The sequence below is a fragment of the Myotis myotis genome, unplaced genomic scaffold, assembly GCF_014108235.1.
Source record: "Myotis myotis isolate mMyoMyo1 unplaced genomic scaffold, mMyoMyo1.p scaffold_m19_p_2, whole genome shotgun sequence".
In the NCBI taxonomy this organism is placed as follows: Eukaryota; Metazoa; Chordata; class Mammalia; order Chiroptera; family Vespertilionidae; genus Myotis; species Myotis myotis.
This window is the reverse complement of record NW_023416324.1, coordinates 150,320,482-150,334,802: the sequence shown is the minus strand read 5'-3', so window position 1 is coordinate 150,334,802 and position 14,321 is coordinate 150,320,482. Positions and strand designations below refer to the sequence as shown.

Below are 14,321 nucleotides of genomic sequence, written 5' to 3'. Positions count from 1 at the left end.
TACTGCTACATTGCCAAATTCATTTATTAAGTCTAAAAGTTTTTTGATGGAGTCTTTAAAGTTTTCTAAGTATAGTATCATGTCACCTGCAAATATTGACAGTTTTACTTCTTCTTTTCCAACTTGGATGCCTTTTATTTCTTCTTGTCTGATTGCTATGGCTAGCACTTCTAGTACTATGTCAAACAGGAGTGGTGAAAGTGGGCATCCCTGTCTTGTTCCTATTCTTAGGGAAAATGGTTTTAGTTTTTGCTCATTGAGTATGATGTTGGCTGTAGGTCTGTATGACAGGGTTTTTATAGAGGGTATGATCCCGTTATTCCCATATTAATGAGGTTTTTAATTAGGAAAGGGCATATTGTGTCAAATGCTTCTCTGCATCAATGGATATGACTATGTGGTTTTTATCTCTCAATTTGTTTAGGTGATGTATCACGTTTATTGATTTGCGAATATTGTACCATCCTTGCATCCCTGGGATAAGTCCTACTTGGTCATGGTGTATAATCTTTCTAATGTAATGCTGAATCTGATTTGCTAGAATTTGTTGAGGATTTTAGCATCTATGTTCATGAGGGATATTGGCCTGTAATTCTCTTTCTTTGTACTGTCTTTTTTTCTGGTTTGGGTATTAGGATAATGCTGGCTTCATACAAACAGCTTGAAAGTGTTTCTTTCTCTTGAATTTTTTGGAATAGTGTGAGGAGGATAGGTTTTAGTTCTTCTTTGAGTGTTTGGTAAAACTCCCCTGTGAAGCTGCCTGGCCCCCAGCTTTTGTTTGCTGAAAGTTTTTTTGATGACTGCTTCAATTTTCTCCTTAGTTATCTGGCTGTTGAGATTTTTTTGATTCTTCCTGATTGAGTTATGGATGGTTGTATTTTTCTAGGAATATTTCCATTTCCTCTAGGTTGTTTAGTTTGTTGGAATAACATTGTTCATAGTATTTTTTTTTTTTACAATCCTTTGTACTTCCTTTGGGTCTGTTGTTACTTTGCCTTTTTCATTTCTGATTTTGTTTAGCTGGGTCCTCTCTCTTTGCTTCCTGGTGAGCCTGGCTAGAGGTTCATCAATCTTCTTTATTTTTTCAAAGAACCAGCTCTTGGTTTCATTAATCTTTTGTATTGTTTTTTTGGTCTCTATGTCATTTATTTCTGCTCTAATCTTTATTATTTCCTTCCTTCTGCTCACTCTGGGCTTTTCTTGTTGATCTATTTCTAATTCCTTAAGTTGTAGAGTTAGATGGTTTATTACCAGGTTTTCTTTTTCTTTCTTTCTCTCTCTCTCTCTCTTTTTTTTTTTTTTTTTTTTTGGTAGGCCTGTAATGCTGTGAACTTCCCTCTCAGGACTGCTTTCACTGTGTCCCATAGTTTTTGGATTGTTGTGTTTTCATTGTCATTCATTTCCAGGATGTTTTAAATTTCTCCTTTGATCTCTTTGGTAACCCGTTCATTGTTTAACAGAATGCTATTTAGCCTCCAAATTTTTGAATATTTTTTAAAATGTCACATTATTTTAAAAAAAATACTTATTTTTATTGATTTAAGAGAGGAAGGGTAAGGGAGAGAGAGATAGAAACATCAATGATGAGAGAGAATCATTGACCAGCTGCCTCCTTCATGCCTCACACTGGGGATCAAGCCCACAACCCAGGCATGTGCTGTTGACCGGAATAGAACCTGGGACCCTTCAGTCCGCAGGCCAATGCTCTATCCTCTGAGTAAAACCAGTTAAGGCAGTGTTTGAACCTTTTTTATTGTTTTTATGGTAGTTTATTTCTAATAGTATGCCATTGTGATCTGAGAAAATGATTGATATAATTTCAGTCTTCTTGAATTTGGAGAGATTTTGCCTGTGTCCCAATATGTGGTCTATCTTTGAACATGTCCCATGTACACTTGAAAAGAATATATATTCTGTATCTTTGGGGTGAAATGTTCTGAAGATGTCAATTAAGTCCATCTGATCTCATGAGTTGTTTAGGATTGGTGTTTCTTTATTGATTTTTTGTCTAGAGGATTTATCCAGTGGCATCAATGGGGCATTAATGTCCCCTAATATGATTGTATTGCTGTCAATCTCTCCCTTGATATTTTCCAGAAGTTTTTTTATGTACTTGGGAGCTCCTGTATTGGGTGCACATATGTTTACCAGAGTTATATCCTCTTGTTTTGTTATGAAGTGGCCTTCCTTATCTCTTGTTATGGCCTTCACTTTAAGGTCTATTTTGTCAGATTATAAGTATTGTTACCCCAGCATTTAAAATTTCCATTTGCCTGAAAGATATTTTTCCATCCCTTCACTTTCAGTCTGTGTGAGCCCCTTCTTCTGAAATGGGTCTCTTGTAGACAGCATATATATGTGTCATGTTTTCTTATACATTCACCCACTCAATGACTTTTGATTGAAGTATTTAATCCATTTACATTTAAGGTTATTATTGATAGGTATTTCTTTGTAACCATTTTTGTTCTTTGTGCCTGTGTTCCTTCTTTCCTTTCTATTTCTTTTTTTTACAACAGTCCCTTTAGCATTTCTTGCATTGCTGGCTTGGTAGTGATAAACTCTCTTAGCCCTTTTTTGTCTGTGAAGCTCCTGATTTATCTTACAATTTTGAATGATTGCCTTGCTGGATAGAGTATTCTTGGATTCAGTCCCTTGCTTTGCATCACTGTATACTTCATTCCATTCCCTTCTGGCCTGTGTGTCTGTTGAGAAATAATTTGATAAATCTAATGGGAGATCTCTTGTAGGTAATTCTCAATCTATCTCTAGCAGCCTTTAAAATTCTCTCTTTTTCATTAATGTTTGCCATTGTAATTACGACATGTCTTGGTGTGGGTCTTTTGGGAATCATCTTGTTTGGGACTGTCTGTGCTTGTGTGACTTATTTTCTTCCCAAGTCAGGGAAGTTTTCTGTCATTATTTCTTCAAATAATTTTTCTAATCCTTGCTTCTCTTTTTGTCATTCTGGCACCCTTATTATATGTATGTTGCTTTATTTCATGTAGTCCCAAAGCTCCCTTAGTATCTCCTCTTGCTTTATAATTTTTTTCTCTAATCGCTGTTCAGATTGGGTGTGTTTTCTGCCATGTCTTCTAATTTGCTAATTCAGTCCTCTGCTTCTTCTAGTCTACTGTTGAAACCTTCTATTACGTTTTTTATCATAGCTACTAGAGGCCCAGTGCATGAAATTCTGGGGGTTCCCTCAGCCCAACCTGCACCCTGTCCAATCTGTGACCCCTTGGGGGATGTCCGACTGCTGGTTTAGGCCTGAACCGGCAGTCGGACATCCTTCTCACAATTCGGAACTGCCGGCTCCCAACTACTCACCTGACTGCCTGTCTGATTGCCCCTAACCACTTCTGCCTGCCAGCCGGATCACCCCCTAACCATTCTCCTGCCAGCCTGATCAATGCCTAACTGCTCCCCTGCCGGCCCGATCATCCCCAATTGCCCTCCCCTGCGTATTCCCTCTTTATTAGATAGGGTTTTTTCTTTAACATATTGGACACTGTACCTGCTGTGGTTTTGACAAACCAGTTAAAATGTAAACGCAAACTAAAAGTGTCATAAAATAAATTCCTTAAATAGGAATTTCATGAGACCTTGGAAAGATGATATAATGTGGTTGTTTCCTCCTTTTTTCCTTCTCTTTATTTTTCTTGATGTTTCATCTTTTGTCCTTTCTTTTCTCCTTTTATTCCTTTTCTGTCCTCTCTTTCCTTTAACTTTTCCCTTGGTAGAATTGTCAGTACTTGAATCTGTCTTGCTTCCAGAAGACAAAGAAGATGGGAACACACTGTCATCTGAAGAAAAAAAATGATCTATGTTGGGATTGGTGGTGTTTCTGGTTTTGCTCTTTTCCCCATTTGTTTATTATTTCTGCCGGCCCTGGCATCTTTAGGACTTGTGTGTGGGCACTTCTTACTCATTTCTACAAAACCTCTCTGCCTTGGTGAAAACTGTAGAGGAAAAGGCCTTCCTGGGTGAGCTCAATCCCAGCCTTTGGTGCTGAGGAACTAGGGCGGGGAGTGCCTGCACCACCGCTGCGGAGACCTCCGGAACACTGGGTACTCTCCAGTAATGTAACTGCAATGTAGCAGTTTACCTTCAGAAATTAGTTACAAATTACTTTTGATGTGAAACCCTCCCTCAGGGTTTTCCTTTGCGGTTTGTAAAGATTTTAAACAAAACCCATTTACCTCCCTAACCCGGTCACAAGTTTCTGCCCAATGGGAGAAGTTTGCTGGGCAGATTTTCCCAGATACCCTCCCCCTCCCCCCCCCCATACACACACACATTCCAATCACTCGGCTGGGGGCAAGGGAAATTCTGAGGCTGACTCCCCGATGTTGCCAGTGGGGCAGGATCACTCGCCAGGGGCGGCCGCTGACATTTCTGAGACTGAGACCCTGAGGCTGCAGGTGTGTGGGGGGAGGATCACTTCATGGGGATGTGCAAGGTTCCAAGGCTGAAACCCTAAGGCTGCCACTGGGAGGGGATCGCTCCTTGGGGGCATGGGCGCTTCTGAGGCTGAGACCCTGAGGCTGCAGGTGTGTGTGTGTGTGGGGGGGGAATCACTCTGTGGGGATGCATAAGGCTCCAAGGCTGAGACCCCGAGGCTGCTGCTGGGAGGGGATCACTCTGTGGGGGCGTGGGTGCTTCCGAGGCTGAGATCCTGAGGCTGCAAGTATGTGTGTGGGATCACTCAGTGGGGGTGTGCAAGGTTCTGAGGCTGCTGTTGGAAGGGGGTTTCTCCATGGGGGCATGGAGCTTCCAAAGCTGAGACCCTGAGGCTGCAGGTGTGTGTGTGTGGGGGGGATCACTCCATGGGGGTGTGCAAGGTTCTGAGGCTGAGACCCCGAGGTTGCTGCTGGGAGGGGGTCACTTCTGAGGCTGCAGGGGTGTGTGTGTGGGGGATCACTTTGTGGGGCTGCACAAGGTTCCAAGGCTGAGACCCTGAGGCTGCCGCTGGGAAGGGATCGCTCTGTGGGGATGTGGGCACTTCCGAGGCTAAGACCCTGAGGCTGCAGGTTTGTGTGTGGGGATCACTCTGTGGGCAGTGAATTTGTTTTTGTTTTTTTTTATAAAGGGTCAGGAGGGCCTCTGGGCAGCATTCAGTCAGGCTGCTCATGCTGCTGGCTCTCAGTGGCTGCCCCCTCCCCCGGATTGGGGGACTCCGGCGGGGTTGAGAGGGACTGGGCGCCCCCATCTTGTGGCTATGGGTGCTGCCATCTTTTTTGCGGAGTGATGGTTAATTTGCATATTACTCTTTTATTAGCTAAGATATCATTCTTTATTTCCTCTTGGTTCTTACATAAGTTGTTGATTTTCTCATCCTGCTGGTTTAGGAATTGTATGACCCTTACTCTAAGTTTGTTTTCTGACATATTGCATGCCTCTCTTTCTTTTAGTTCCTTTTCTGGTGACAGCCTTTTCTTTTCTTTAGGGGTTGTTTCTTTGTCTCCCCATTTTTGCTCTCACCAAAGGGTCCAGACACTGAGTCACACAAGGCCTGTGGCTGAAGCAGAGGGCTTGGCAGGAGGGTCATGCACTACGAGACTCAATGGAGGGCTCAGTCACCACGTGGGGCCTAGGGTTGAAGCGGCAGGCCAGTGGGAGGGGAGCTCACTCCAGGGTCCACAGGAGCCCATGACCAGGGAGGCTGGAGTCCCGGTGTTCATAGTTCTGTAGCTGAGGTAGCAGGTCTTTGGCCAGAGTGGTTGTAGGGTAGAGGGTGGAGTCTGAAGCCAGTCTGGATGGTGGTGAGGCTGGGCTCCTAGTCAGAGCAGCTGTCTCATTCAAGATGGCATGGTTTCTGTCTTTTTAAAATAGCAGCTTCCTTGCCTGGATCTTGAGCTCTTGGGGAGAAGAGGTATTATTTACTATGGTGTTTCTATGTCTAGCAAGTAGTTTGCAATTAGTTGCAACTCAAAATATGTTTATAGCAATTCCCAATTTGAGTTTGCCTTATTAAATTTGAAGTTGATAGATAGTTGTTCACATAATGTGATTTCAATATTTAGGAAAATTAACAATAATTTTCTTTAACAATATTTAGGAAAATTCTTTTTTGTTTCATGCCAGTATGTAATCAACAAAGACCTTCTAAACTTTTTCTTACTAGGCACTGGTTCCTAAAGAGTCTGTAGTAGATAATAAAACTCTTTTATCCAGAGATAGACTAAATGCATATAAGCCTGGGAGAAGAAATACTCTGATTTGAATATCAAGACAGGAAATAGTGAGAAGCATTTTGGGCCTAAAGTGGGAGTATAACAAATAGGCAGAAAGATCTGGTCACAAGTTCATACTGGGGTACATTTTTTAAGACTTTTGTTTGTCTTTCATAATTTGTGTTTTCATTGGCAACTGCAATCCAAAGATGGCTTCAAGAATGTGAAGAAACGTGGTTTTAATTAGAAAATTAAATGCTAATATATATATTTCTCTCTTCACCCCATTTCAGAGCGAGTAAGTGCATCAAGCAACTCAATACAGCAACTGGGTAAGAACAATTGCAGTTTGGGTAATGCTCATTTTTTAATGATAATTCTAATAAGAGAGTACTTGATGACTGTAATAGGTTTTACAGTTTTGGAGTTTGAATTATTGTATATGCATTTATAGACTGTATTGTCTAAACAAAATATTGCTTTTTTGTCTTGGCCAGGTGGTTCAGTTACTTGGAGCATCATCCTATACACAAAAGGTTTCAGGTTTGATTCTGGTTAGGGCTCAAATCTCTGTTGCAGTTCAGTGCTCAGTCGGGATTGTACAGGAGGCAATTGATCAATTGATTGATCGATATTTCTCTCTCACATTGATGTTTTTCTCTCTTTCCTTCCTTTTCTCTCTAAAATATTCAATAAAAACATATCCTCCATTAAGGATTTAAGAAAAACTGCTTATGTGTAAAATTTTTGGTACATTTTTCATTCTGAAATTATTTCTGTGCTTATTTAATACTATTTTGAGAACGTGTTCAGTGAGTAAAACAATTTTCAAAATATTTTTCATTCAATTTTTAAAACAGAAGTTATTACTCTAAAATTCTTTTAAAAATAGGTCTTAGTAGATGTTAGTAATATATTTTCTGTACCCCTTACCTAGCCGTACACTCTCCCAAACTTTTGTTTGCCATTATAGTTAACTTTTTCTTTGTATTTTAAAAAGTTATTTTTGTGATGTTACATTAAGAATTTCATGAAAAAATAATTCCAATGATTGCACAATACATTCTTGGACTCAGTAAATATCTTTTTAAATTATACTCAATTGTGATCTAGAAAAATTACAGAATAAACTATATTTAAAATCAACTACAGGATAAAATAAGTAAGGTAACTATATAAACTATAAATCTTAGGGGTGCAGATAATGCATGAATGTTGTGGATTGAATGGTGGCCCCCAAAAGATTTGTCCCCCTGGAACCTGTGAATGTTTGCAGTTATATATACAGGATGTCCCCCACAAAAAGTATACACACTTTATCAGCTGATAGCTCAATTTTGAAAAAGAATTTTTGAAAAATTAACTAAAAGATCTTGAGATGTGATCATCCTGAATTAGAGTGGGCCTTAAGTCCATGGCCCATGTCCTTAAAAGAGAAGACACAGGGAAGAAAGTCATGTGAAGTGAGATAGAAACTGAATTAATATGTCTATAAACCCAGGAACACCAAGGAGTTTTGGCAGTGACCAAAACCTGAAAGAAGCAAGGAAGGATTCCTTGATGTCAGACTCCTGGCTTCCAGAAATATTAGAGAATACATTTCTGTTGTTTTAAGTGATCAAATTTGCAGTTATATATACAGGGTATAACCCCTCCCCCCCCCCAAATATATACACTTTAACAGCTGATAGCTCAATTTTGAAAATGAAATGCATTTTAATAAACACTGCCTTTATAATTATTCAAAGTGTGTATACATTTTTTGGCGATACCCTATGTTAAGGCAGCCCAAAGAAATGAGTATAAGTAATTAAGTTACTTTTCTACTATAAATATCTTTTAGAAAGCACAATTAACATTTGTTTCAGTCTATATATAGGGTGTCCCCTAGGGTGTCCCCACAAAATGTATACACACACTTTGAATAATTATAAAGACAGTGTTTAGCTAGAAGGGGCACATGAGGGGGGAAAGGGAGACATATGTAGTATTTTCAACAATAAAGATTTAATTTAAAAAGGAGTATTTATTAAGCTACATTTCATTTTCAAAATTGAGCTATCAACTGTTACAGTGTATATACTTTTTTGACACCCTGTATATGTACATTGTGAAAGAGTTAATTAGACTTCTGATGTTAATAATATAAAACTATAATCTTTATAAATTTGAAAGAAAATTTGATTTCATATGAAGAAATTAAAGAAAGAAAACAGGAGCACTAATCAGAAACTTTGAATGTTTGTTGTACTACTTTGGTACTGTAGACAAAACTTCAAACAAGACTGAGCAAGAAGGACACTTTATATTTTCAATCAAGTCATGATACTTGATATGAAATTGGTATCTATAGCAACTAGCTGCCAATAGAGACAACAAAACTAAAGAACTCATATATTAACAACTAATGAAGTGTAAAAAGCATATCTAACATTATAAAAATAATCAGAGGAATATTTGTGGAAATAAGCATGATTTTTTTTCTCTTCTAAAAACAATCATGTTTGCACACTTAAGAGTACATTTTAACTTGTGAGTTTTATCTCTGGTATGAGAAGTTACAAGGCTAATTTATTGATTTTCCTTCTCAGGGTATGCTTTGGAAGGAGGTGGATTTTGCTTGATTGTAGGAGGATTTGGTATCTGGGTTGAGAGGAAGATTTCTCTATGGGTCTCCACTCACTGGAAAACCTTTATTAAGCAGAAGGTTTTGCCCACATTCCATCCCCCTGGGAGATCACTGAAACTCAAAATGTTTGAAGACTTCATTCAAGTCAATCATGAAGACACCACTTATTGCAAACCAGGCTCTTGTAACAGACTCCTATTAGTTTCCGGACACATATTAGGCACATCTGCTAAGAACTAATGTGCCCAAATTTCCAACATTCCAAGACAAGTTTGCTAAAATGAGAATCCATTGAAGTGCCTACAACCTAATAGTTTAGAGAAGCGGTTCTCAACCTGTGGGTCGCGACCCCTTTGGGGGTTGAATGACCCTTTCACAGGGGTTGCCTAAGACCATCAGAAAACACATATATAATTACATATTGTTTTGTGATTAATCACTATGCTTTAATTATGTTCAATTTGTAACAATGAAAATACATCTTGCATATCAGATATTTACATTACGATTCATAACAGTAGCAAAATTACAGTTATGAAGTAGCAACGAAAATAATTTTATGGTTGGGGATCACCACAACATGAGGAACTGTATTAAAGGGTCACGGCATTAGGAAGGTTGAGAACCACTGGTTTAGAGCATGAAGGATATTTGCTTTTTCACTAAAATAACAATTTCTATGGGGCATATGAAGTAAAATCCAAAGGATAGAAGAAAAAAATTTAAATATCCCTTTAAAGACATCAATTAAGGCAGAGTTTTTGAACTTTCTATTGACAAGAGCCTATGCCTTTAAAATAGACAGAAGTTCTCAGGGCTGTAGAGTCCAAATGCCACAAGAGAAAACCCTCATCTACTACAGTAACCTTTGTCTATCAGGGCTGCCATCTCTTGCTCGCCAGACAGCTACCCTAGCTGGGCATGGAGCAGGGCACATTGTAGTTTTCTCTTCATGGGAACCCTACTTGGTGCTCTCCATCCTTGGCACACTTCACGTAGGGTACGGGAAGGATGGCAGGAAGGGAGGGGGGAAGTTGCTAGTTATGGCAAAAACAGAATAGGAAATTTATTTAATTTGAGGAAGAATTTGTTAATAGAGATTTAGTTTATTTTTAAAAGGCAAAGTAAGCAGGAGAAAATAGAATGTTCAATAGGTGTTTATTGTTTTAAATTGTGGTAAATGCAAGAAGTTAGAACAAACAAAACACCATATTTTAAATCAAGAGTCAGCAAACTATGGCCCATAGGCAAAATCCAGCCAGCCACAAAGTGTGGTGAAAAGGGGGACACTTGCAATTATGTCAACATTAAAATTTTTTAATTAAAAAAATAAGAATTTAGCTCATCTGGTATGGTTCAGTGGTTGAGTATTGAAACATGAACCAGGAAGTCACTGGTTTAATTCCTGGTCAGAGCACATGCCTGGGTTGCTGGCTGGATGCCCAGTAAGGGGCATGCAGGAGGCAGCTGATCAATGTTTCTCTCTCATTGATGTTTCTATCTCTCTATCCCCCTCTCTTTCTCTCTCTCTCTCTCTCTCTCTCTCTAAAAAAAATCAATAAAAACATATATAAAAAAGAAATTTATTACCAACAAAACAATGTAAATAAAACTTTATTGGAACAAGGCCACACCTATTTGTTTAAGCATTATATGTGGCTGCTTTCTTGAGGCAACAGCAGAGTTGAATACTTACAACAGAGACCATAAGGACCGCAAAGCCTCAGATGCTTACGTTATAGCCCTCTATGGAAATGTTGCAGATCCTGATTTTTCTCTTCCAGGGCTCTTACCCCACCTTACGTATACCCCTTATTCCTAATAAAACTTTAAAATTTCCTCTTGATACTTCCAAATAGCAACTCCAACTATACCATCATCAAAAGTACCCACATCCTAATTTTCTTCCATTACAAACACACAGTCTTGGTTGGTGGTGAATTTGAAAATGGAAGAAACTGACAGACCCCAGAACCATTGGAAGCTGGGTGCGGTAGGATGGGAGAGGTCTGGAAGGCTAAGCTATATTTCGTGCTATGGATTTTAGAGCTTTAGCAATATCTAAGTCATAGCTTGATCTGGTTAAGCCCTCTGAGGTCAGCTCTGACCTCTTATCTGTTTCTGGAACAGATTCTTGAGCCTAATATGAACTAAATATAATAGAATCTCAAAAATAGGCTGCCTTCATCCCAAGCCAATTACAGCTGACTAGAAAAAGCCAAATTATTTCAGAGGCCTGTTGCTGCTCATTTCTAAGCTCTTTACCGAATTTCTTTGTTTATTTTAAAATGTGGTAGATCTGGGTACAAAATTAGAATGGGAAGCAAGAGTATATTTTTATAAGCAAAGGACTGGTAAATGCTTATTGAGTGGTTAAACGCACAGGAAGAACTTTTTTTTAGGCCCTTAAATAATAAGAAATACTTTAAAAAATCTTTGCTGCAAAACACAAGGTTTACAGAATCAAAGTTGAACTAGATTAGGACTACTTTGATTGTCTGAAACTATAAAACCCAAAGGAAAATATGCATAGGGGTCTTGGAACTATGGAATTAGAAATTTTAGCTAGGTAAAGACTCTCTCTCTCTCTCTCTCTCCTGGTTGGCCCTCCTCTGCTTCTATTTTCCTCTTGCCAAAGTAGATATATTAGTCAGGGTTTCTCAGAGAAACAGAACAACAGGATTGTATGTGTGTGTATGTGTGTGTGCATGTGGAGGGAGAGAGAAAGAACGATTTATTTTAAGGAATTGACTCATTTGATTATAGAAGCTTGGCAAGTCCAAAATCTGCAGGGTGGGCCAGGAAAGAGTTTCAGTTCAAGTCTGAAGGCAGTCTGCTGGCCAAACTCCCTTTCCCAGGTCAGTCTTTTTTTAAGTCCTTCAACTGGTTGGATGAGGCCTACCCACATTATGGAGACTAATTTGCTTTACTGAATGTTTACTGACTTAAGTGTTAATCTCATCTAAAAGTGTCTTCACAGAAACATCTAGAGTAATGTTTGACTCAATATCTGTGAACCATGGCCTAGCCAAGTTGACATAAAATTAACCACCAGAGTAGAAAAAATGGGGAAGGAAGAAGAATGAACCATTCTTCTTAGTTCTGGTCCAAAATTCTTGAGGAAGTACTCTAATTTGTTCAGGTAGGTGAGGTGCCCACCACTGGGCCAAACAATTTTAATCAGGAGTGGTGTCTGGAGAAAGGATTGCTCACTTGGGGTGCCCCTGATAGGCAAATCTATTGTGCTAGGGAAGGGGTGGAGGCAGGTTTACCTCATACAAAAAATAGTAGTCAAGTACAAAAGAAGGTGTTTCATAAGTGGAAAATCATTGATTAATAGCTTGTGAAAGTAACTTTAAGATGTTAACATATTTTTTTCATTTAATGATGGAACAACTCATTTGTTTTGCAATACTTTTTTAAAAAGATTATGTATTTATTTTTAAAATCCCCCCCTGAGGATATGTTTCTGTTGATTTTAGAGAGAGAAGAGGAAGAGGGAGAGAGAAACATCAATCAGTTGCTTCCTGTATGTGCCTGTATGGGGGAACTAACCCAAAATCTAGGTATGTGTCCTGAACAGGAATCAGACCCACAACCTTTTGGTGTATGGGATGACACTCCAACCAACTAAGCCACCCAGCCAAGGCTGTTTTGCACGGCTTTTAATGTAAGTTAGTTATGGTTAACTCATATTCTATCATGTTGCACATAAATTTTAGTGGAGAAACAATGGCTTCCTTCATTTAAGTACCTAAAATTGATTTCATTTACCTGAATATTTTCCTAGCTTCATCTAGAAACTGGAACTCTTCACTGGAACCTCCTGTAGAAGGTAATATATGTTATTTTTGTGTGTGTGTTTGTATTTATTCGCCTAGAGACCTGTTCTGAAGGGATGGAGTATTGAACTTTCTTATAAACATTTTAGTTGATGGTCTGGTCTGAGGGCCAGCCTTGTGCCTAGCTGAAGAATATGCTGATCTGAATGCTGTGGGGTGAGGGATCCTGAATGAACCTGCCCCTTCATCCCCAAAGCAGTTAAATTCCATTTGAAAATTATGGATCTTGCTCTATCAGGCACTGTTCTAGGCTCTTCAGGGAACACAAAGATGAGCAAGATGCGTAAGACTATGAGAAAGCCCTCAGGGAGCTCAATTTTATGGGGGTTCACAGAAATGGGCACAGCTGTCATATCAAGTGTGCCTGAAGTCTAGAGGAGGGAGCTGTGAGCACCTAGGGTCAGAGAAATCTTCACAGGGGAACTGAGTCTTAAAGGAAAAGGAGTATTAAAATAAAAAAGTCAAAAGATTTACACATTCTGAAGAGAAACACTAGAGTAAGGAGTGTTACTAGTACAACAGACATGAAGTGGGGGGACACTGTAGGGAGTGATTGGATTTGAAAGATAAGTAATTTTGGAAAAGAGGGCTTTCAAAGAAAAGCAAAGGCATTTAAATGTTTTCTTCAAGCAGGGAGAGATCTCTGAAGGATGTTAGAGTTGAGTGAATTACATCTGTGCATAGAATAATGTGCCTAGTTGCAATGTAAGGTATGAATTGAAGACAGGAGAGTTTTGAGACAGAGATAGAATTAGGAGCCTTTGTAGTATCTAGACCAGCCGTGGGCAAACTATAGAAAAAAGAATGATAGAGAAAAGATAAAATTATAGCATTTCCATAAGAACTATCATTATAAAGGAGAAGGGTGATTGACTTAAAGTTGTAGCATGGTGGAAGGTGAAAGAACATAGAATACTTACTATGCTTAGATTCCTCGCCATTTGAGTTAATACTTTGGGTACTTGGCCCTGTTAAAATTCATATGTTTATATGATTACCTAGTACTTTCTTTAAACAAATAGAATCAGATCTTGAGGATAAATATTAGGCAAAAACCATTAAAGCCTTATAATGTTTACAAGCTAAAGTTCAAACTCCTGAGAAATTAAGAAGCCTTCAAACTTGCCTCCTCACCAGTCTCTTTTCTTTCTGGTTTTATCTTCAGCATCTTTCCCTTGTGCACATGTAGCTTACCGACATCTAACTCTAGTGGTTCCCAACAAGCCAAGTGTTAGGTAAGAAACATTGTACATTGTGGCATTTCAGATAATCAGATTTGGGACTGAAATAAATGTCTCTTTAAATTTAATATTTAACTGCCTTTCAGATCTGCTTTAAATCCCCCCTCTTCCTCATCTAGTTAAGTGATCTTTATTTGGCTGTGAAATTCAAAGGCTTGAGTACATCACAGAAAAGGCAGGTGACACCAACAGAGGAGAGAGATTAATGCAGAGTTTAGCACAAGCAAGCTTCACTCACATAAAAATTTTGCCCTACCGTACAGTTCATGCTAAAAATGATGAAATTACGGGCATCATTGTTACAGGTGAGGTGTAACAGGTATACCTAGCAAACCCCTACCAGTCATGGACACATTATGTCAATTTATGGGGAAAATGTGAGATTCCACGCTGGGAAATACTTGTAGGTTGCAGGAATCAATTTTTACTTCAA

General features: G+C 38.9%; 1 protein-coding gene across 1 annotated transcript in view; it reads left to right on the top strand.

Annotated features, from left to right (window-relative positions):
* The window catches only part of LOC118676808 (cell surface glycoprotein CD200 receptor 2-like), a 50,241-nt gene that overhangs the window by 12,825 nt on the left and 23,095 nt on the right, over nucleotides 1-14,321 (top strand). Inside the window, exons 2-3 of the mRNA XM_036351297.1 lie at nucleotides 6,470-6,508; nucleotides 12,596-12,640. Of these exons, the coding sequence (XP_036207190.1) occupies nucleotides 6,470-6,508; nucleotides 12,596-12,640 (84 nt within the window). The remainder of the gene's footprint in view (nucleotides 1-6,469; nucleotides 6,509-12,595; nucleotides 12,641-14,321) is intronic.